This window comes from Lupinus angustifolius, unplaced genomic scaffold, assembly GCF_001865875.1.
Source record: "Lupinus angustifolius cultivar Tanjil unplaced genomic scaffold, LupAngTanjil_v1.0 Scaffold_8_148, whole genome shotgun sequence".
Lineage (NCBI taxonomy): Eukaryota > Viridiplantae > Streptophyta > Magnoliopsida > Fabales > Fabaceae > Lupinus > Lupinus angustifolius.
The window spans coordinates 1-24,761 of NW_017717950.1; the positions used below are offsets into that span (position 1 = coordinate 1).

The 24,761-nt window shown below is 34.5% G+C and overlaps 2 protein-coding genes and 1 pseudogene across 2 annotated transcripts; 2 read left to right on the forward strand and 1 right to left on the reverse strand.

Moving 5' to 3' along the window:
* The first annotated feature begins 2,353 nt into the window (after positions 1 to 2,353).
* Positions 2,354 to 11,069, forward strand: LOC109337574 (annotated as a pseudogene).
* A 2,369-nt stretch (positions 11,070 to 13,438) lies between these two features.
* On the forward strand, positions 13,439 to 15,147 carry LOC109337572 (60S ribosomal protein L24-like). Its single transcript, XM_019574578.1, has 5 exons — positions 13,439 to 13,521; positions 14,016 to 14,091; positions 14,235 to 14,336; positions 14,526 to 14,674; positions 14,812 to 15,147. The coding sequence occupies exons 1-5, from the start codon at positions 13,511 to 13,513 to the stop codon at positions 14,963 to 14,965; spliced, it is 492 nt and encodes a 163-aa protein (XP_019430123.1). The 5' UTR covers positions 13,439 to 13,510; the 3' UTR covers positions 14,966 to 15,147.
* Positions 15,148 to 21,748: 6,601 nt separating this feature from the next.
* On the reverse strand, positions 21,749 to 24,193 carry LOC109337575. Its single transcript, XM_019574579.1, has 2 exons — positions 24,020 to 24,193; positions 21,749 to 23,631 (listed from the first exon to the last, which is right to left on the reverse strand). The coding sequence occupies exon 2, from the start codon at positions 23,566 to 23,568 to the stop codon at positions 21,859 to 21,861; it is 1,710 nt and encodes a 569-aa protein (XP_019430124.1). The 5' UTR covers positions 23,569 to 23,631; positions 24,020 to 24,193; the 3' UTR covers positions 21,749 to 21,858.
* Positions 24,194 to 24,761: the final 568 nt, after the last annotated feature.

Genomic DNA, 24,761 nt, shown 5'->3' on the forward strand with positions numbered 1-24,761 from the left:
TTAGTTGGTTAATTAGTTTAGTTAGGATAATTAGTTTTTCTATCCTTTATATAAATGATTCAATGTAATTTTGTTATCAATCTATTCAATATTCAATGAATAAAACTCTTTTCTTTCATCTTTCTTGATTCATCAAGAAATCTTTTTCATGCCTCCTACCATTTTAATAGTTTGCTTGTTGTAAAACTGAAGAATAGGTTCTTACACATTTTTTATGGTTCATGTGGGCCATTCATTATGGGGAAGGCAGAGACTAAAAGAAAGAACTGAGAATGTGGTATTGGGCTAATAATAGTAAAATGTTTTTAAATTTTGTTCAGAAATTGTGTTGAACAGTGACTCAAGTTTTGTTTTTCAAATTTGAGCAGGTTTACTTAGCAAAACAGTGAATTTTTTAAAAAACACATGCATAAATTGTGTTAGACTAATACAAGTTTGGAGTGACCCAATTTTTAAATTTATGCAAGGCTCGTTCAAGGAAATCTAACTTGTTTATAGGAATAACAATAAAAACCAAATTTTCTAGGCAATGATCAAATTACTTGAGGTCAGCTTGTCTTGACCTTGGGTAATTTGATCATTGCCTAATATTGGTGGAGGTATGAAATTATCTAATTCATCCCACCGAGTTTTCAATTGAGTGAAATAATCTGATACACTCAGCTCACCTTGCCTAATATTGGTTATGGATTCATGTAACTCTACAATTCTGAAGAGGTTTCCATAGGAAAACCTTTCTTCCAATTCTTCCCAAACCTCATAGGCCTTTTCAATCCATAGTATACTTTGTGATATATAAGGGGATACAGATCTGTTGATCCAAGATATGACAATCATTTTTGCCCTCTCCCATGTTGGATACATTGGATCAGTTTTGCGTGGCATGAGTAAGGACCCATCTATAAAGGGAAGCTTTTGTTTGATGTTGAGGCTAATTTTCATGGCTCTTGCCCACTAGTGATAATTCTTACCATTTAATACAGGTGCTACTAAGGCTATTGTCTGGATTCTCAGATGGGTGAACAATATAAGATGAAATGTTGTCTTGTAGAGATTCAGCTGTGAAGTTTGTTGATGCCATGGAAGGGTTGATTGTGGACATTGAATGCATCAGAGCTCTTCTCACAGAGCTCTTCTCAGAAGAGCTCTGATACCATATGAGAATATGAAGACTCCTTGAATTATGGAGTTTAAAGAACTTATAGAAAGAAAGTTAAAGAATTCTAAACACAAAGAGATGAAAAATACCTCATAACTTTATTGATTATCTTTGACGAAAAAATAGAAGAAGTGAAGTTACAAAGAGATGATTGAATTACATTTATGGAGTAACCCAACCATTAACAACTACCTAACTAATTTACCTAAAAACTAACTAACAGAAAATACATTTAAAATACATGCTAAATAGACAAAGACAAAGCTTGCTTGGTTAATAAGTTAGCCAAGTTCTCTTGGCCCACATTACTTGAACTAGATTGGTCCAAATAGAAGAGGCCCTTGATTGGTGTGACTTGATTCTTGGTTGATATGGCTTGGCCTTAACAGTCCCCTAATCATGATCTTCACTTATCACCATGGTTTCTGCTGGGCCTGCCTTTGCTTTGGATGGACTGATTTTGTCTGATGCACATTTCATGGCTAATGCAAATTTCCAGGCCAAACTGGTTGTTTATGATGCATGACCTGATGCATATGCCATGGCTTGACTGTGTTGGCCTGATGCATATGCCTCAGTCAGATTGAGTTGGTCTAGTGCATGACCTGATGCAAATGTCCTGGACTGACTATGTTGGCCTTGTGCATATGCATCGGTCAGACTGAGTTGGTCTGGTGCATGGCTTGTCTTGATCTGCTTGCCTGCATAGTTTATCTTGATGATGTTGCCCTGACTTGGTTTAGTTGATGCATAGTCTGCCTTAGCCATTTTGTCTGCATAGTTTGTGTTGATATTCCTGTCCTGGCTTGATGCATTTTCTCCTATGGTGAGCTTGTCTTGACCTTGGGTAATTTCATCATTGCCTAATAAAACTTGCGGTACTCGCCCGAACATCCTGAATTTAATAGGGAAAACTCGAAGTGATTGGATTCGGGTTTTACCCGAGTTCAAGTTTTGAGTTTGGTATAGTTGATACTCGACCTTGAACCCGATTAATATATATATATATATATATATATAATTATTAAATTATACATAAATACATATGTAAAGCCTATATATATATATATATATATATATATATATAAATTTTGACATAATTATAGAATATATATATATAAATTTTGACATAATTATAGATTTAGGACAGGTTCCTGTTGGGTTCGGGTTACCTAAAACCCGACAGGTTCGGGGATGGTAGCTTTGCTTTCAATCCTGCTTAATTTGGGTCTGGATTTTGAATTTCGGGTTCGGATTTGGTAAGCACAAACCCAATCCTAGCCGTCCTATTGCCATTCCTACTTGTTTAGGAGGAAATAAAAAATTTAAAAGTCGTTCAAAAGTCATTTTTCAAACCCACTCAAATTCTTTTAATATTTGATTACATTTATTGTAAAATATAAAAGGACGGGAAATTGTGATATTCAAAATAAAAATAGAATATGACATTTTGAGTGAAAATTGTTGATATATTTACATAAAGTGTAATAAAAATATTCTCTATTATGGATGCTATTACATGCCTTAATGTTGTCTTAGGTTATATTTGGGAAAACATAACCTACAAATCCATGGCCCCATCAGGCCTATTTTACTTGAACATTAGGAAAACAAGGATCAAGACATTCAAGTTTAAAAGTCCCTTCCAAAGGGTATGTCCTAACTATGATATGTTGATGAAGAGTAAGTTATGCCTTTGTCCTAGTGGGTACGAGGTAGCAAGCCCTATATTTGTGGAAGCAATATACACAGGTTGTGTCTCAGTGTTAATTTCTCACCATTATGTCCCTCTATTAGTGATGTTTTGAATTGGAAATCTTTCTCAATTGAGGTTCCAATTAAGGATATCCCTAAGTTGAAGGATTCTAATGTGTGTTTCTCCAAGGCAGTATATAAGAATGTGATAGGGCCCAAGTGGCTCAGTCAGGCCCAAACATATGCAAGCTAGACCTACTTGGCAGAAGGACTATGTTATGAATTAAATAGGACAGTTGTGATTTCATTTTCTATTTTATTTACCTTTATATAAGATCTCATCAAGTGTATGGTGTAGATCATTTAGGTTGTTATCCTTTTTTCTTTAAAAGATGTACTGAAATGATGAAGAAGGACATGAATGATGAATATTCAGTTTTACATTTCTCTTTAGAATGTAATCCCTAAACATTTTTCTACTTAATCATTTTGCTTCCTAACATTTTGGTGCATTCATTCTTTTCTCAATGCCTCCAAAAACCACGCAAAAAGATCTAGAAGAATCTGTTTCTCAGCTTCTTATGGAGAAGTTGAGGGAAAATCAAGAACAGAAGATGCTAGACATGCAGCAATCACTACAGTTTTACATAATATCACATATCGGTTGGCTTATATTCGGTTTGTGCCATCTATGCCTACAGATCCACTATAAGGTACCCCATTAATGTTTCTTCTTCTCATATTACTCATAACTCACAAAACCATTCTATCCCACCACCAAACCCTCAACACCCACCCCCACCACCATACATACCACCACCATACCCCCATTTCCCTCCTACATCACATCAACCAAACCATCTTCCTGACCACCAAAATTACAACTTTTACCTTTTGATGGAACAAACTCATTAGAATGGATTTTTCAAGCAGGCCAATTTTTTCAGCTCTATATTCTGCCTCTTGAACAGCACTTATCCATTATCTCCTTCTATATGCAAGGAGAAGCTCTAAGCTGGTTCAAGTGGATGTTCCAAAACTTTTAGCTTTCTGATTGGAGCTCATTTACTAGGGATTTAGAAACCCGTTTTGGATCTTCTTCCTATATCAATCACCAAGCTGAACTTTTTAAATTAAAGCAATTGTGGACTGTGGTAGATTATCAAAAACAATTTGAAACGTTATGTAATAGAATTGGGGGATTATCACAAGAGGTGATTATTAACTGCTTTATTTATGGACCCATGCTTGAAATTCAAAGGGAATTAGCTACTCTATGCCCTAAATCCATTTCTGAAGCCTTGGGGTTAGCTAAATTAGTGGAAGCAAAAGTGAGAGATGGTAACAAAACAACCTCTAAACCCTCACAGTTTATTCCTTACTCAAGTCCAAATCCCTTACCTAAACCAAGTCCCAATATTTCCCCACTTCAACCCACAGCTCCAACTTCACCGTCCATCCCTGTTAGACGGTTATCTACTGCACAACTTCATGAGAGACGAGTTCAAGGGTTATGTTATAATTGTGATGAGAAGTTTTACACAGGTCATAGATGTCAACCTAAGTGGTTTCTGTTGTTGCTAGACGATGACCCTCTCAGTAGCCTCACTGATGAAATTCACAGTTTCGAATCTGTCATTGAAGAACCGACACCTCAAACCACAGACTTATGATCTGTTGATCTTATTCATTTTCATATTTCTAACCAAGCATTAGGAGGTAAACTCTCTCATAAAACATTAAGGTTTTCTAGTTTGATTCATGGCCATCTGGTTACAGTCCTTGTTGATACTAGGAGCTCACACAATATTTTACAACCAAGAATATCTCACTACATTAATCTAGCCATCACTCATACCCCTCAATTCCCAGTAATGGTGGGAAATGGTGCTCACATTTACTACAGTGGCTTATGTGATAGCACCCCAATCCTGCTCCAAAAACAGGAATTTAGAATTTCATTCTATTTGTTACCAATAAAAGGGGTTGATGTGGTTTTGGGTATCGAATGGCTCCAAAAACTCGGGCATATAATATCAGATTTTTCAGTCTCATCAATGTAGTTTCAGGTGGGATAAAATCAGATTACAATCACTGGAAAGACTTCTTATAACTTGCAACACTCCACTTTTCACTAGTTCTACAGATTACTACAAACATATAGTGTTGCCTCTTTTCATGCTGTCACTATGGTGCAAACAAACCACTCAAACAACCTCCACACACCCGAACCTAAACTCAACCTACACCCACAAATACAACCACTTCTAGATGAATTCCAATATGTGCTCCAAACCCCTACAGACCTACTCCCAACTAGAACTCATGATCACCATATACCCTTACTCCCAAACTCCACCCAAGTTAACAATAAGCCTTATAGATACCCACACACTAAAAAAGATACAATGACAACCATGCTTCAAGAAATGATAAATACAGGGATTGTGGTCCCTAGCACTAGTCCTTTTTCATCCTAGTGCTTCTGGTCCGGAAAAAATATGACAATTGGAGGTTATGTGTTGATTATCGGGCACTCAATGCTATCACTATACCCGACAGATTCCCAATCCCAACTATTGATGAGTTGTTGGACGAGCTAGGTGGTACAACAATTTTTTTCAAAAATTGACTTACGCTCCAAATACCATCAAATTCGGTACACCCTGATGGCACTCACAAGACTGCTTTCCGCACATTCGATGGACACTATGAATTTATGGTCATGCCGTTTGGGCTCACCAATGCTCCATCGACATTTCAAGAGGCCATGAATGATTTATTTAGGCCTCACCTGTGACAGTTTGTTCTTGTGTTTTTTGATGATATTCTTATCTATAGTGCAAATCTAGCAGATCATTTGATTCATTTAAAAATAGTGTTGACCTTATTAGCATCTAATCATTTTTATGCTAAGTTATCAAAGTGTAATTTTGGAGTTGCATCTATTAGTTACTTTGGGCATATCATCACGACTGAAGGGGTACAACCTGATCCGAACAAAATCTAGGCCATGGTGGATTGGTCACAGCCTCGGTCTCTCACGACACTCAGGGGTTTCTTGGAACTCACTAGATTTTATCAAAAACATTTCAAGAATTACGCCTCTCTCACTGCCCCTCTCACTGACTTACTTAAACAACATAATTACACATGGAGTATAGAGGCATATTCAGCCTTTATAGATTAAAAAATGCAATGGTTAAAACTCCTGTTCTAAAACAGCCAGACTTCTCTGCCACCTTCGATGTTAAGACAGATGCTTCAGTCGTATCCATTGGTGCAGTACTCTCTCAAAATGGCCATTGAATCGCCTTCTTCAGAAAGAAGATGTCTGGTAGGATGCAGCATGCCTCAGCTTACGTCCGAGAGATGTTCGCTATCATAGAAGTAGTAAAAAAATGGCGTCCATGTTTAATAGGTTAACAATTCAGAATACTAACAAATCAACAAAGTTTGAAGCACCTATGTCCCAAGGGTTACATACACTAGAGCAACAAAAATGGGCAACAAAGCTAATTGGTTTCCAATTTGAAATAAAGTATCGTATGAATACCTCTAATCGAGTGGCGGACGCCTTGTCTCGGCATGATGATGAGGAACTCTGCTCACTTCATTGTCTTCTTTCATGCCCACACTTCTGGACCAACTGCGAAGATATTATCAAACAATGGAAGACTAACATCTTGTCAAAAAAAGTGAGGTTGATTGCAATATGAAACAAAAATTTCATGTCTCTAATGAGATGTTGTTTTACGAAAGCAGAATTTTCATACCTGACTTTCAAGAACTCTGCACCGCAGTGATCACAGAATTTCACTCCACCCCTGCTACCGGTCACTCAGGTCTGAAACCCACCCTTGACTGGATTGCAACATCCTACTACTGGCTCGGGTTATACAAACAAACAAAGGATTTCAACAAGCCTTGTCTCACCTGTCAATATAACAAATATAGACCATCAAAATAAAATGGGTTATTACAACCTCTCCATATACCAGAAAAAGTTTGGGATAACATATCAATGGATTTCATCACTTACTTACCTCAATCATAAGGCCATTCTGTTATATGGGTGATCGTGGAAAAATTCTCCAAATATGAACACTTTGTGGGTCTTCCCTCTAAGTTCACGGTAGAAGTATTGGCAAACCGATTTCTGACTGAAGTATTTCGGTTACATGGAGTTCCTCGGTCGATTGTATCAGATAGGGACAAAAATTTTCTAGGTTCCTTTTGGAAAGAATTCTTCCGCCTCTTGGGAACCACTGTGAGTTTCAACTCCACATACCACCCACACCCCGATAGCCAGACGGAGGTGGTCAATAGATGCCTCCAAATATACCTTCGGTGCTTCACGAGATCTCAGCCAGCTAAGTGGTTCTACCACCTCTCCCTTGCTGAGTATTGGTATAACACCTCAAAATATTCATCCACCGGGTTCTCCCCATTTGAGGCTCCCTATGGACGCCAACCTCCACCCATGATAACTTTTTGGGCGAACAAACATTGTTGGGCTGGTCATAGATATTCTGAAATCAAGAGCAACTTTGTTAGCTAACATCAAACATAATCTTTTGCGGGATCAACAAAGGATGGTGGCACAAACACAAACACAAACAGGGAGAAAGGACATTACCTTTGACATCGATGAATGGGTTCTCCTCAAGCTGCAACCGTATTGGCAAGTGACGGTGGCCCATCGACCGTATCATAAATTAGGCCCTCGCTATTTTGGGCACAGGTAAACCGAAAGATAGGAGCGTGGCATATTAGCTTACTCTACCTCTAACAGCTCGCATTCACCTGGACTTTCGTGTCTCTCTCTTGCGCAAGTTTTATGTCGATCCAATGTAACACCCTAATTTTCATAATAAAAATAATCATAATACCATATGCGGAAGCTTAAAAGTTACCAAATTATAATGAAAATATCTCTTAAAATATCATTAAATACTAAATAAAATACATTATAAAGATGCATATAATTTTCATAATAATAATAAACACTAAACTAAAAGGGTATAACATTGTCCATAAGACACATTCAATTTAACATCAATCATCTATGATAACTTATACAGTTAAAACTATTTTATAGGAAATTCAAGTGCATGATCGTGTTCTTCAACATAGTTTAAACTCAAACTCCTTATGCGCTTCACCTAGAAATGTCAGAAAACCCAAGTATAGTGAGATAAAAATCTCAGTAATATTATTTCATAAACCTTCAAACAATGACATTCCTAGCTGTAACGAGTATAGAAAATCTCCATAAAGAATAGTAATATAGATTAATATTCACATTACGTCATATTATAATATCATTAATAACTTACAACTTATACACTATCAATTAGAAGATGAGTCACGCACAAACAATAACACATTAAATTTGCATACATAGCACTAATTGCCTCGAACCCACAATCCATGATTAAAAGTTTGCACACAACATGCCTGCTGGAGGTGCCTGCCCCTCACCCGGTGTCTTGAGTTCGTAGAAATGTTTTACCTCGTTTCCAAGAATAAGTATGTCTTCATGCAACTATAAATTCGTTTGCCTATGCTCAGGTCAATCATTGGATCATAAAATCCTATCAACCATCAACATAATTGTGTAATAAACCCCTTCAAGAGTCAAGATAATTGGGTAATGAACCCCTTCAACAGTCAACATAATTGGATAATGAACCCCAAAGCTTCATAAAAACCTTATAATGTCATCAATATAAACAAGACACACAACTAAATATTATATAACAAATAACCACACTCATTATACCACATAAATTAGACATAAATAATCCTTACATTTACATATACAGTTAATCATTTATATATACATACATTAAAACATTGCACTCTAATTACAATATGAATATAAGTGTGCACTCATCATCACACATATGTTTATAGATTAGGAATAATACAGTGTCATTATGCATTTGACACTTGCATATAGAATTCTAGAAGGCATAATATAAATATATTGTAGTTATGATTACACCATACAGCGATCAAACATATATTATATAATAATTTAACTATACATATAAACAATTAATTAATAATATTGAACATGAAGCACAACTATCACCAATTGTTTCATCTTTTAATGATGTATATTTAGCATATGATAATATTTACAGAGTTTCTATTCGTGTTATGTTGCTATGAATCTTTTATTCCTAACTCTCACTCAACAAACACAATAAAGGAAAACATTTTTCCTTGGATCAATTCATGATTCAGTAAGAATGAATTCTAAGCATGAAGATGATAAGAAATTAATTGAACAATGACAATAATATAAATCTATAAATTCTCTAATAATTTCTTCATGGAGTTTGATTGGGTTCTAGTGTTACCTATGATTGATGCATAAATATTTATCCCCTTCCTTGGTTTCTTCTTATCTCCTCCTTTCTCTTTTCCTCCTTTCCTGGTTGCTAGTGGTTGTTAGGTCTAGGTTTCAGTTTTGTGGTTGGAGACTAAAGGCTAAGTGTGCGATTCTTTTTTTATTAACTAATATAATTCTCATTAACCCACTAATTTCTTATTTTTATTAAGGATGAGATCTTCTATTATAATTAATCTAAATTTTGATAGCAAATTGTAAAATTGTAAGCATTATCACAAATTAAATAATTAATTAATCATTTAATAATAATTATTAATTCTTATTATTTTGTAGGCTTAAGTAGATAATACAAATTATATAAAGAAAACATATAATCATAATAATAAAATAAAATAGTCTATACATAAATAGTATCATGTAAGATCAAACAATATCTTAACAAACATAAATGTATGATAATAATAACGATAATTATAACAATAAGAATATAATAACAATACAATTATATTATATTTCTTATATTAATGTTGAGATACTTTCTTAAAATAAATTGATTATATTATTCTACATATTTTATCATAGAATAAAACTATAATATGAGGTTCAAAAATTTGTTTCTAAATTATTGTAATTTTTAGGATGTTACATCCAACATCACACTTCATTCCCCTATCCGAAATCCCAGACTCAAGAAAGGGAATAGGAAAGACATCAGTGAATGGAAGAGAAGAAGAGGGAGGAACAAAGGATTCCTACGTGGGAGATAAAGTGCCTACACGAGTGAGTGAAACTGTGTTAGCAAAGAAGAAAGAAACCCAATTCAAGTAGAGGAAGAGAGAGACGATGGAAACACAAATGGTACATTAAGTGTACCTTTTGGTACTATAACTAAAGAAGTGGCACAATAAAAATTACCAGTTGTAAAAAACAAATCTCCACCATAGATTTAATGGGTATTTATTCAAAGAAATCCAACGGTGGACCCAAAGTGCCATTACACTCACAACAGGTCTTGGACAATGCACCCACCCCCTTGGTCCAAGATAGAGGCCAGATTCATTCATCAATTCAAATTAAAGGGGACAACACGGTACCAAATGCTCAGCAAAGACTATTGCATATTGCTCCATACGGTACCTTTAATAAAAACATAGCCTTGGAGCCGTTGGATATCACACCTAGTTGTCCACGTGTCCCCATACTTGGGACCCACACTCTAATTTCCCAAGGCAGACCACGTGAAGACAATCCACCCTCTATGTACAACTTTTGGCCTCTCATGAAAATATCTCACATAAGGGTTTCTTTGATAAAAAGGTTTCAACTGAGTCTCCTATTTCCTCCGTGTTGGGCTCACCCTCTCTACAAACCCAATACCCTAACCTTGAGGACAAGGTTAATCTTAAAGAGTTGGACAATGAAAGGGCTCGAGGTGGTTCAACCAGGCCCAAACGTATGCAAGCTAGACCTATTTGGTAGAAGGACTATGTTATGAATTAAATAGGATAACTGTGATTTCATTTTCTGTTTTATTTATCTTTACGTAAGATCTCACCAAGTGTATGGTGTAGATCATTTAGGTTGTTATCCCTTTTCTTTAAAAGTTGTATTAGAATGATGAAGAAGGACATAAATGATGAATATTCAGTTTTACATTTCTCCTTAGAATTTAATCCCTAAACATTTTTATGTTTAATCATTTTGCTTCCTAACGGAATGCAGGGAAGAGTAGGACAAATTAGGAGATATTTTGAGGTACATAGTCCTCCTAAAAGATTTGATGTGTTTTATATGATCCTTCATTATCTACGGTTTAAGAGGTTGAACTTCATAGTCCATGCAGATCAATAACTCTTTTGGTTAATTATGTTACCACATTTGACTATAGTTAGTTTTGTATTGTTTCAGATTGAAAATGTGATATTGAGATTTTTTTTTTGTAAGAATCCTCTCCAGCAAGTACTACAAAAAAACAAAGGAAACAATAACATGATAAGATATTTTTATCCTTTTATATACAATGGAATAACATTTTTGTCATCGAAAAAATATGTAAAGTCATGTATTTGCCTCTCCATTAATAGAAAGGATCATTGTTCTATTATTTTTTTTTTATCTTGTATAAAATTGAACTTTAAGGGACAAATAAAATTTCAAATTCCCATATTGGATGTGCCTATTAGTAGTGGAGTACTGCCTTTTCTGTAATATATTTTTTATGTAGGGAAGACAACACTCACCTTGATGGTCCAGTTTTACGTGTTTCCTGAGGGGGATTAATATGTTTACTATTTAAATGAAAAAGTGAATTATAATTTATAAATCACTAGTAGGGAAATGACAATTCTATCTCTTAACAATTACAGGAAAATGAGTTTTATACTTTTACAAGGTTAACGTATTGTCGAAGAAAAATGAGTTTTATAGTTTTACAAGGTTACGTATTGATTTATTACTAAAAGTCATATACTTTATTATGATATCACTACACACTCAATAAAACAATTAAGAAAAACAATGTGAGAAAGAGAGAGAAGAAAAAAATATATGAGAAATATAATAGATTTGTCTATTATTTAATTTTATATATATATATATATATATATATGTGTGAATTTTTAATGATAAAAATATTCATACAATAAAAAGAAAAGATAACTTAAAACATAAAAATTGATGGTTAGTTTTGCCATTTACAATGTTAACTCTTTGACTCAAACTTTCTCTCCAACTATGGAGAGAAAAACTATTGTGTGGATCTCATGTCACTTTTCTTTTTTCCTCTCATTTTCTCTCTTAAACCATAGAAGAGAAAGTTGGCATTTTTCTTCAATCTCGCATCCCTTCTTTTTCTCTTATATTTCTACTCAACCAATGATATGCTAAAAGAGTGGATATTTGGTACTACCTTGGTGCATCTGGCACGAGCCAAAATGGAAGCAACATGGCATCTTGGCCATGGAATTTGGGATGGAGAAAGAATTTGTTCATTTGGGAGGAAGATCAATTTGCAGAACTCCTTAGGCAACTACATGGCTTAATGCCTAAACATCATATTGATGACTCTTGGTCTTGGATTCATGCTACAAATAGAAAATACTCGGTCAAAAATGCTTATCAAACTCTAAAAAAAGTGGAAGGAAGCAGTGATATTGCTTTCTTAAAAAAACTTTGGAATTGTAATGCCTTGACAAAGATGAAGTGTCTAGTGTAAAAAATTACTTTGGATGTGTTACCATCTAAGATGAACCTTGCTCATAAAAGTGGGCTAACTTCTCAAGACACCTTTCTTTGCTCTCTTTGTGGTGAGGTGGAGGAATGTACTAGTCATTTATTTTTTTTTGTGTTTTGTTGCATATTTGGGTTGACAAAAGCTTTATTCTTGTTTTGGGCTCCCTTCTATTGTTCATAATAATGTCATGTCTATGCTTTCTATTCATGAAAAATCTATTTGGTTGGAGAACAAGAAACAAAAATGGTGGGTGACTCTTTGGTTTGTGATAATTTGGACTATTTAGCATATTAGAAACAAAGTCATTTTTAAGCACAAGGGGTTCCAAATAGATGATGTGTGATGAAGCTTATTTTTATACATTATTAGAGTCTTTTCAATGTTCGTTTTTCTCTTTTCTCTTCTTCTCAGGTAGATTGGGTGAGACACCCATCATATTGTCTTTCTCTTTGTTGATGTAGAAATTTCGTAAATAATACCACTTATTCTCCTAATTTATTATCCCTAAATCAATAAACTTTTGGCATGGGCCCAGTGCCTTAGTTCATTAGGTGTTAAGAAATCCTACTTTAGATTACCTATAAGAATATCTTCATAACTTCTTTACATTCAATTTTTGATGGGTATGGGGGAATTGATGATTTATCTGTATAATTATAATATGATAGCATATCCTGATCTATTGAGAATGTTGTACACTTGCAAATGTTCGCTCTTGGATGTATGAAATGAGAATATGTTGCGTTAATTTTTAATAATTGAAATATAAAAATCAATCAATCAGAACAACACATTTTTTTATACAAAAGAAACGACGTGTCAAAATAAAAGTTTGTATAAATTGAATTTTTGCTTATTCTGGAAGCCCAAATAACTAAAAGCATACGTTATTCTGGACTGGGCCTTGAAAGAGGTTAGCACTGACAGCACTGTTCTATTTAGGCCCAACGCAATGGGTTATTTATGTCGTTTTTCTTCTAAGCCTGTACATAGATGAAAGTGTCGCTTTTAGGGTTTACTCGCAGAAGCTACAACAACAGAAGAAGAAAACGTAGCAGCCATGGTTCTCAAGTATGTGCTTCTTCCTCCAAATCTTCACTTGTTATATCATTTTCTTTTAATAATTACTTTATTCATTACATGCAATTTCTTCTAATTCTTCTGTATTTTTGAAATCTGTAAACTAGTTTCATCTTCAAAATTGATATGGTTTATGTTATTCTTAGTGGTTGTTGAAATTTAGCAGAACGATTTGTAATTAGATACTGCTAAGTCTATGCTACACTTCCGTTACATTCGATATGCATTTTAGATTATATTATTATGTTTCTTAATGAATCATTTGTACTTTAGAAAATTTACAGGATTCAATTGCCTTTCAGAATATCTTTAGAAATGTGTGTTATTGTAAGGAGTTTTGAGAAATTTATCAGTCTGAACTTTTAAGATCGTGATAAGTTGAAACTTCTGAGAATAATTAAAACCTAAACCAAGCAGTGTTTACAGCATTGTATTTTTATATTGTCAATGAGTCTGATAATCTGGATTTGATACTGCCATTTTAGGACTGAACTTTGCCGATTCAGCGGTGCCAAGATCTACCCAGGGAGAGGCATCAGATTCATTCGTGGTGATTCACAGGTGATATGACATGATTTACGATAAATATTTTGCTTATATGTTGTTTGTTTTATTTTTTATTGTGGATGTGCCATTTACGAAGAGTTTTTCATTACTTAATTATTCCTAGCTTATGTGAGGACTTGTATCTGTTATTTCACCAGGTCTTCCTGTTTGTAAACTCAAAAGCCAAGAGGTACTTCCACAATCGTTTGAAGCCATCGAAGCTCACATGGACTGCCATGTATAGGAAGCAACACAAGAAGGTGATTATTCAATTGAAAGCCTTTCTACTAAAGATTAAAAATTAATTCATATAGTTAAGCATTGAGCTCTTATAAGGCTGAAATGCTGTTATACATAATTCGATGTTTTGAATTTGACTTTTGGAGTTTACCATGTGCTTAGTAATTCCACCACTGATTGTGTGCATGCTAATTGTTCTTATGTATTAGGATGCTGCTCAAGAGGCTGTGAAGAAGAAGCGTCGTGCCACTAAGAAGCCCTACTCCAGATCCATTGTTGGTGCTACTTTGGAAGTTATTCAGAAAAGAAGAACTGAGAAGCCGGAAGTTCGCGATGCTGCCAGAGAAGCTGCTCTTCGGTGTGTGTTTTTTTTTTTTTCATCTACCGTTTGAGAGCTTATGTTTTACCTGCTTTCCTCATTTTTCTAAGCTCTTGAATTTTTGCATCCAAGAGTTGCTAACATATCTAACTATCCGAATCCACAATGTTGTGCAGTGAAATTAAAGAGAGGATCAAGAAGACCAAGGATGAGAAGAAGGCTAAGAAGGCAGAAGTAACTGCCAAGTCACAAAAGTCAGGCAAGGGTAATGTTTCAAAGGGTGCAGCAGCAAAAGGTCCCAAGCTTGGTGGTGGTGGTGGGAAACGTTAAGTTCCTAGTTTATTTTTTTGGATACCATTTGATAGTGTTCTGAAACATTGTACTCCTACACTTTATTTGCTTGATTAATCATTTTATTTCAGTTTTGTCAAACCTGTGTTTGGAGCTTTAGATTACCTGGTAATTTAAATGCATTTGTCAATTGTTCTGGTGTTTACATGATTTATCCTTTATATTGCCCATTTATGTTTTGTTGTTGCTCTGGATGTGATCAGCTGCCATGGTTGCTGCGTTTTGATTGAAGATTTGTCTAAAGCTGTGTTCATTGATAGGGATTGCCTCATTTTACAATGATTTTCAAATAGAGAATTTTATATGCTCTCACTTGCATCATCCACCCATCATTCTTCAAAACAATAAAACAGAAATAAATTGTGGCAGGTGATGTACTGACTCTGTATGTAATGAATGCTGGATGATGTATCATATATAATTCTTAATGAGTAAATAAATATTACACTCTTAATATATTTCGAATGATATTCTTATTCCTTAGCATATAAGTTACCTTAGGAGTATACAGTGGCCTATTTTATAAATAGTGTTGGGCTTCTCAAATGTGGGCAATGCACATAGAGTCTAAGGTCCCTGAATCTTTAATTTTGCTGGATGGCTGATATCACACCAGCATAAGGTTAATTGGAATGGGATGAGAGCAGGGTGTTGAAAGCTGTGATCACCATTTGGGAGAGTAACAACAGCAACTTTATTTGACAAAATCAGGTCGATAACCCCAGCACAATGTCCTACAGCGTGAATTTTAGTCTTATGGCGTTGGAGTTTTAAATGAGCCTTATAGCAACCACTGCCATGGAGGAACGGCGAGTCTGTTTCCAGTCACCAGGACCTTCATCTTAGCCACACATCATTCTATCATCAACTCATGATCTAACTCAAGGTAGGGAGCACATCTTGTCTCTCAAATTTTATACTACTCATGTACTATTTCATTCTCATTAATCAGAAAATGTAAAAGTTAATATATATTTTATTTTTCTGACAAATAAGAAAAGGGTATATGGAAGAGTCTAAATTTTGGAGGGGCTCTCTCAACGTCCATCTAAGAAAAGGGTACATAACCTTAACTCTGCCCACTAAGGCAGTGGTCAGTTATTGTAACACTACCACCCTTCTGGGAACTAAAGCACATCATAATTAGCATAAAATTATTTAAGCTCATAAGGCTGTAAGTGGTATCGGCTCCATAAAATTTATGACTCTATGTCTTGGAAGGTTCCTCTTGGAGGATTAAATTCTGTATGAAATATTTACTTAAAAGAGTGATAAACTCTATAAATTCATTGGCTAATGTAATACTCTAGCCTTGACACACAACACCTGTAGTGATTTTTATAGCTTATCACGTAAAACTCCAGTAACAATGTAAAGTGCATACAAGTCGGCCATTTTGTTTTGGCTAGCCCCAAAAGTTTTCGGAAATGTGATGTTGGATAATTTAATATTGAGATAGAGAGGGATCCACTTACTGAGTAAGTTAAAAATATACTTCATATCTTAGTTTTATTTTATGACAATCTAATGATTTAGACTAATTCAAATCAATTAGCATGGATGAACTTGTGTGTTGGAACTTAGTTTGTTGAAAGTCATTAGTGAGAACTTTTGATGTGAAATATAAAAAACTCTCAAGTCTAACATAGAAGAGTTTTGAAAAAAAACAACTTTCAAGTCTAACATTGGAGAGAGAAAAAATCTCATATTATAAATAACGGCATTCTCTCCTCATTATAACTCGCTCCAAATTGAATACGCATTCATTCAAATTTTTCTTTCTCCCTCATATTTTCCGCCGACGCATTTTCGACAAACTTCTATCCCTTTCTTTTTGTGGGCACTAAGAATTTGTACATGCAGTCAAATTGTGTGAATTTTTAGAACTACACTAGTAATCAGTTTCGAGGAGAAATAATCGGTACATGTAACCATATTGTGAGCATTTCGAGAACTGACACTAGTAGTCAGATTGTGGGAAAGAATTGGCACAGATAGTCATATTGTGGGAACTTTGAGAATTTGCACTGGTCATATTGTGGGTATTCCGAGAATTAGCACTGGTAGTCATATTATGGTTGGTGTATTCGAGATCTGTTCTTATAGTGCAATAAGAAATTGATAACGGAGATCTAAGCTGTTTTATCCTGGCGACGACGTGGTTGATAGTTTGCTTTAACATTTTGGACAGTGCCACGAAATGTCTTAAAGAGAACGATCTGGTCGTGACTCAGTCAGTAATTATTATTTCGTGTCATTTATAATTGTTGCAAGCTACGATACCAACAATTTTAAGACGTTTCTACTACAATGACATTCGTAGATAATGCTAATTGACTGAACATCTTTGACATGGACAAACTATTTCGGTTTGATGAGACAAATTTCAAAAGGTGATCACATCAGATGGAATTTGTCCTCAACTATGAGAAATGTTGCATACGTTCTAATAACTGATATCTAGTGTTGTCGAAAAAAGTTGAAAAAGTGAAAAATGATAAACTAACTATTGAAATAGTTCTCTCAAATGAAAATAATTAGTTGTGTAAGAATTTCATTCTGAATGAGTTGTCTGGTGATTATTATGATTATTATTGTCCATATAAGTCTGTCAAATTAATTTGGTTTACATTTGAGAAGAAATATGGTATTGCGGAAGCTGAGACTAAAAAGTATGTTAGTTGTTACCTAAAGTATAATATGACTGATGATGAATTAGTAGAGTCTCAGTTCAATGAGATACATGGAATTGGTCATGAAATCTATTCTAATGGTTTGTCCCTAGAGAGTTAAACTCATAGATCCTATGAATGTGTATTCATTTGGTATGCTATAAATAGCAAGGCGTACATATGATTAGAGATAATGATAAAAAATGAAAGGTTTGAAAGGCGCACATAGATACATGTTTTATGACTTTAACTTAAAAGTGATCATAGAGTCTAAATGATGTTGATTTTAATGAAAAAGAAATTCCATTTTAGATTGAGGAATAGTTGGGGCACATCAACTAGTCATATACACATGATTAGAGATAATGATAAAAAATGAAATGTTTGAAATATGACCTAGAAAAATAAGAGAGCAACAACTGCTAGAGAGTATAGACTTGATTATATGATCTATAATTCGAGGAGAATTCATCAACTCTCTAAGAACTTTTGACTTCTTTGGATACTGATTTTTGGTAAAAAAAAGCTATAAACAATGAGATGAACTAACTAGAGTCTAATAAGAAACATACAATTTTAGTTCAATCCACTATGGAAGTTGAGATGATAGCACCAACAACTAGTGAAGAAGCAGGTTGACTAAGAAGCTTACTTACGGAGATTCCCTATAGGAAAACTTGGTACTAGTTGTGTTGATCCATTGTGATATTACCGTGGCTATTACAAAAATTGAGAACCGCTTTTATAACGGTAAGAAGCGACAAATTTGTCGTAAGCATGACATCATTAGAGAGTTACTCTCTACATGAGTTGTTAGAGTGGATCATGTATGCACTAAGAATAACTTAGTAACTCCTTTGACGAAAGGACTAGCTAGAGAGAAAGTCTACAATACTTTTAAGAGTATGAAACTATTGCCCTTAGAACGAGGATCACTCATGATGGTAACTGACCTAACTGACTGGTGATCCCAAGAAATAGGTTCAATGGGCAATAACAAGTTGTAAAGTGGTATGAGAATTAACTTGCTATAAAATTATGAGAAGCATGATTCCTAAAGCATGTGTAAGGATGCGTTAAACTCTTAATCAGATCTATACTCCAATTGGAGTGGAGTACCTAGGCTATAAGAGTACTCTTGATAGACTCATATATGTGAATATGGAAGTGGGACCGCTTCTTATGAAAATTTGGGGTTTAAATTTCTAGAGCATTCACTATATTGGGATAGATGTGTATGACTTTTAACGCACGAGTTTTACATAATACACATTTGAAAAGGTTGTGTGTGGTTTGATGTCAGAGATAGAGTTTAAGGCTACGAGTCACTCTAGTAAAACATGAATCTTACTCATTATGCAAAGGTTCAAGTCGCATGACACTTTTGTTTATGCACAATCTTATTGAGACCACACAAATTCTCGTAAATCGTTTTTGTAATTTCAAGTAGGGGATTGTTAGAACTTGGTTTGTTGAAAGCCATTAGTAGGAACTTTTCAATGTGAAATCTAAAAATCTCTCAAGTCTTACATTGAAGAGTTTACAAACAAACAAAACAACTCTCAAGTCTCACATTGGTGAGATGGGGAACTTGGAAAAAATTTCGTTATAAATAGAGGTTTTATTCCCTCGTTATAACTTGCCCCAAGTTAAATGTGTTTTTATTCAACTTTTTCTTTCTCCCTTCTATTTTACGTCGACGCATTTTCAGCAAACTTCTTCCCATTTCTTTCTGTGGCACTAAGAATTGGCACAGACGCAGCCAAATTATGGGAATTTCGAGAACTTACACTAGTAGTCAATATTGAAGGAAAAGAATTGGCACGAGTAACTATATTGTGGGTATTTCGAGAAATGACATTGATAGTCAGATTGGGGGAAAGAATTGACACGGTAGCCATATTGTGGGAATTTTGAGAATTGGTACTGTAGCCATATTGTAGATATTTCGAGAATTGCCACCGGTAATCATATTGTGGGTATTTCGAGAATTGATACTGATAGCCATATTGTGGTGCGTGTATTCGAGATCAGTTCTTATGATGCAATAAGAATTCGATAACAAATATATGTGTTTTATTCTAGGGACGGCGTGATTGATAGTCTGCTTGCACATTCTATGAAACGTCTCAAAGAAAACAACATGGTCATAACTCAGCCAATCAATATTATTTTGTATTATTTATAATTGTTGCAAGCTATGATACCAACATTGTGTAATTATCCCATGAGTTTTATCAGAAGCGAGAAAGACTATGGTGAAGGAAGATCATAACTCCGTCTAACAAAGCTCAACTTCATATATTTAACATATAGGCTTCATCCGAACTTCGTTTCACATTTTGATGGGTTATTTGTTTAGATTCAAATTCAGATTGATCACATTACAATATTTTAAGTTTTATATGTAACTAAATATTATACTTTAAAAAGAATAAAACTAAAAATTAAGTGTATTTTATTATATATATAAATATATTAAAACAAATAAGATCAACTATAAGTATATTATCACCTAATGTGAATAGTTATTGATTTAAGTAAAAAGTATTATTACCTATAAATTTATTAATGAAGTCTTATTCTCCTATCTAATTATACAAAATGTATAAGTTTCCAAAGAATATGTGTCATCATGCCAACTGGAATCCACTATTATCAGAGTCCTAGATTACATAAATCTTTGTTCTAATCATGTTCCATCAAAAGAAGAGAACAAGAATAAACTACAAAAATTGATTTGGGGATGCTTCATCAAAAGATGGATGCTTTACAATTGCTGTAACATTTGCAGGATTTCTCTTGTGTGGGGGTAGAAAATTAAGGATCAACAAATATTATTGTCTTAAATATTGTCTTAATAAATATTTAAAAACTTTAATTAATATGAGATGTTTTTATTTGAGGCAAAATAGGAATTGAGATCAGTGTTGTTAAAACTGTTTCATACTGTTCAATCGGTAACTGGTGAACTGGTCTCAATACTGGTACGGCATACTAATTATACTAGTCATGAATCTTATTGATTAAAACTGGTTAAAATTGGTCAAAATCGGTCATATTGGCTGGTTTTTAATTGAACCGTATTGGTCATACCAGCCAGTTTTTATTTAAAATTAATTTTTTAATGAAAATAAAAAAAATATTGATTTTTCAACGTTAACCTATTATATATGTATTTCTAATTTGTCAATATGCAATTTAATTAATAAACACTAGTTGAACTGTTATACCTATTATAACCAGTAGTTTGATGTCCATTACGATATCAATGACACTGTTTGGAACTGCATATCCCTGTTCCAATATTAACACCCTCCAAAGCAGTTTCAATTATACAAAGGGGGACACAACTTTGATAAAGATGAATCAGGAGAACTGACTGCACAAAATTCCAAGTTTAGTTTCACTTCTCTAGGCAGTTATTTGGTGAAAAACTATACCAACCACATAAATATGTGAGAAAAGTTGTCCCTTATGAACGACTAGTAGATTTTATCTGGTTCTGGTGGTTTGTAGAAAGAAGAAAATTAATCTGACCCATTATGCAAAATAAAGGAAAAGAAAGCTTAAGTTAATGAGGGATGGGAGTTCAGTGAGAAAGAAGTTGATAGAAGGATCTTTCTAAAACAAAGGTATGCAATCAACATGAAAATCTAAAGGTTTATTTGCGAGCAATGAAATATATTTGTAAGATGATTCTGATATTTTCCTACACCCTCCAAAGTCAATTCGCCAACAGTCCCAACGAATCTGTTTGCGAGTTGATTTTTTTAGGGGAACGAAGAGAAATGAGAGATTTGAAAGTCATCTTACAAGTGTATTTCATAACTCTCAAGTTTTCCTTTTATTTCTATTGTCCTCCAAAAACTAACTAGCAGGATACTGCAAAAGCTTCCCTTCTATTAAAATCATGTAAGATTGCACTTGAATGTTATCTGTTCTGCTAAATTTGAAACACTCTTCTAAGACTAAAAAGTCATTTTTAAATATATTTGTCATATCATAATTCCATGAAGAAAACAGATTACATATTCTACACAAGATTATCTAATTTGAGTACCTTAAACTAATTTGATTCATCCAAACGTAACCTAAGAATAGAATCAACTTACTAACATTAAAAGTAAGATTTAGTAAAGCCTCCATTTGAAAATGATAGCTATACAAACACACTGATGACATTAGCAATGTCATAATCTACAAGAATTCATTGCACCTTCCATTCTTTCTCGAACGAAAACCGTTACAAGATCTAGATTCAGCAAACTCCAGTGTATCTCTTGCGCATACTTTTCTATCAATCCTGCATATATAGTTGAGACCAACAAGAAGATCAACTATCACAGCTTCAGTTTTCACTTGATTTGCGAAGTAAAGAGTATGGACGAGTAAAATATTTGCACTGAAAGTTGAACATTCCTTCTCGAAATTTCTCTCCGAATGCCACCTTATCATGTTATGTGCAAGTGGAGCCAGCCATTCCAATATCTGTGCACATACAAGACTCCATTCAGCCGCAAGGTTCGCATCATAAGCCGAGGAAGCCTTACTTTTCATATACCACTTGAGCTTGGACCTCAGGGCAGTTCTGACAGTAGTTGGTAACATATTGTACAGATCGTCTCTCGTTTCAAGATCAATCATGTGAGGTGATGACACCATCCTCTCGATCAATACAATCACATTTGCATAATGCAGGGCTAAAGCCAAATCACCGAGTGTAAATGAAGCTGGCTTTAACCGGTTACGGCTAGATAATTTAGAATATATTCTACTTCTTTTAGTGAGAGATAATGCATCCACTGTTTTTACTTTATCAAGGTACTTCATATGACAATCGGCCAACCTCATTGAACCACCATTTGTCTGCATGCAACTCTGTATGACAGGAGAAGTGTTTGCAGCAGACATGCAATCTTTGAAGGCCCCGATATGTCCTAACTGCTTGCTTTCTGAATACAGATGCTTTCCCCGAAATGCTGGTGGATTAAGAGTATGCTGCTGCTTCTTTCTTTTGCTCTTGTCCGTTACAAAGACCGAGTTCAACGCTGGCCTCCTTCCATTAGGTCCTGAATTGAGTCCATAGAGATGATCCTCTGAAGGATGGACAGAAGAATGCATAAGAGCGGAAAAGGAATGACTGCGCAGATGGTTATTAGAATTCATATGCTGAGAATCATTTTGAAGCGGTACAGTTGGTAGATGAATATTTCCAAAGACAATAATGATCCTCTCCAGTATAGTAAATAGTGATCTTGCCAACAACCGTACAACGTAATCAAAACTTCTATTCCACGGAGACATGTCTCTCAGATTTCTCACTTCCTGGCGATGCCGGATTACCTTCTTCTGATACTCAAGCAATTTAACACGATGGCATTCAGGATTTGCCTGCATTCTCCTGAGAGTTTGTTCGAGCTCCGGTAGCACCTCAAGCTCTTGGCAAAACTGTGTCATAGCAGCAACAAATTTGTCCATTTTCTTCACTTTCCTCTCCATCTTTTTCGATTTATATTCCCACCCAGACCATTGAATGTAATTCTGAGCTGGGTTAGAAACAAAATGTTCATAACGATGATAAACAGGATCGGTGCACCTCTTACCCAACCTGGCCACAGACCGTGCTAGAGACTCAAAGTTATCAACTATCTCATTCAATGCAAGTTCCATCAATAAATCATCGTCATCGGATACCAGCATTTTGACCCCAGCCGAGTTGACAATCCCTTCCCTCAGATTCATTACCTCTTCATCACTCAAAGAGTGCCATAAACTAACCACCTTCAACATCAATCCCATAACTTCTAATGCTAAAATTCCAATCACTGCCTTTTCATCCGATGCACTCTTGCGCGAGACGGGCCACAAAGAACTGAGCCATGATCCGTTCACCGTTTCACCTCCCATCGATATTCTCCAAAAATTCCAATGAACTAACCAAAACAATAACCCTAACAGACACTAAGTACCCTGTATGCAATCAAATCCAATAAATCTATTAACACATCAGATAAATATGCATCATGGTATAACACATTAATTGCATTATTATGAAAAAATAAAACAAAAAAGGCAAGAAAAAAATCCCAACCCCAAATTGTTGTTCAAGTCATGAACAACAACAACAACAAAAAGACCATGTCTACATAAATTGATTTCAAAGTTTCAAACTTTAAACTTGGTGATGTAGAAGCTCAACACCCAGATACAAAAATTTGATTTTTTTGTCTTTTTGTTGTTATTCACCAAATTCTATAACAAAACAAGCACAGTAACTACCTAAACTCAACTAAAACAAGTAAGATTCAAAAGTCAACAATATCACAGAGGAAGAGAGAGAGAAAAAGGGAACACCTACCCTATAGTGATATGAAGCAGCATTGAGATGAAGAAGAAGAAGAAGAAGAAGTTGAGTGGAGCATCAAAAACGTAGGAACAGAAACCATAACGGAAAGTGCGAGTGGGTGAAACAGGATAAAGAAGAGTGAAGATTTTAAAGTTTAAAGACAGAAAGAGAAAGAAAAGGAGAGAGAGTTTGGTCTAAACGAGGTTAGAATATTGTACTTTATGTAATTAGTACTATAGATTTTATAATTTTGTCATTTTCATGTATTTATTTATCACCTTTGGAAGTACTCTATTAATGATATTCTTTTTCATTTCCCAAGTATCTTTTTGTTAATTAGGAATGATTAATATTTTTATTATATATTATGCATTTCTATAAATGTCTTTTATTTATAAATGTGTGTTAATGTAAAGAAATGATATCGTATTTTGAATCTATAGATATGTGAGTTTGATAAGATGAGAATAGATGACTTCAAAATCGATTTTTTAGGTTTAGTCCTATGTAGAATAGACAATCATAATACAAGAATAGTAGCGTCTTCATTATAGATTTTTCTGGGCTAACATGTAATGTCTTATTATGTATTTCACTATCAATTTCTTATAACTATGGAAGATGTTCCATTTCATAGGTCCAAGATATCAAAAACCGACAAATACTGACCTAATAGGACTATCAATTGATCATAAGAGTAACCTAAAGTATGGTCCATAACCATAAGAGTAACTAAAAGTATGGTCCACAATGA

Coding starts and splice junctions, on each gene's coding strand:
- LOC109337572 (XM_019574578.1), top strand. Junction 14,337..14,525: donor ATAGGAAGCAACACAAGAAG/GTGATTATTCAA, acceptor CTTATGTATTAG/GATGCTGCTCAAGAGGCTGT. Junction 14,675..14,811: donor GCCAGAGAAGCTGCTCTTCG/GTGTGTGTTTTT, acceptor AATGTTGTGCAG/TGAAATTAAAGAGAGGATCA.
- LOC109337575 (XM_019574579.1), bottom strand. CDS start 23,568: ATGGGAGGTGAAACGGTGAACGGATCATGGCTCAGTTCTTTGTGGCCC.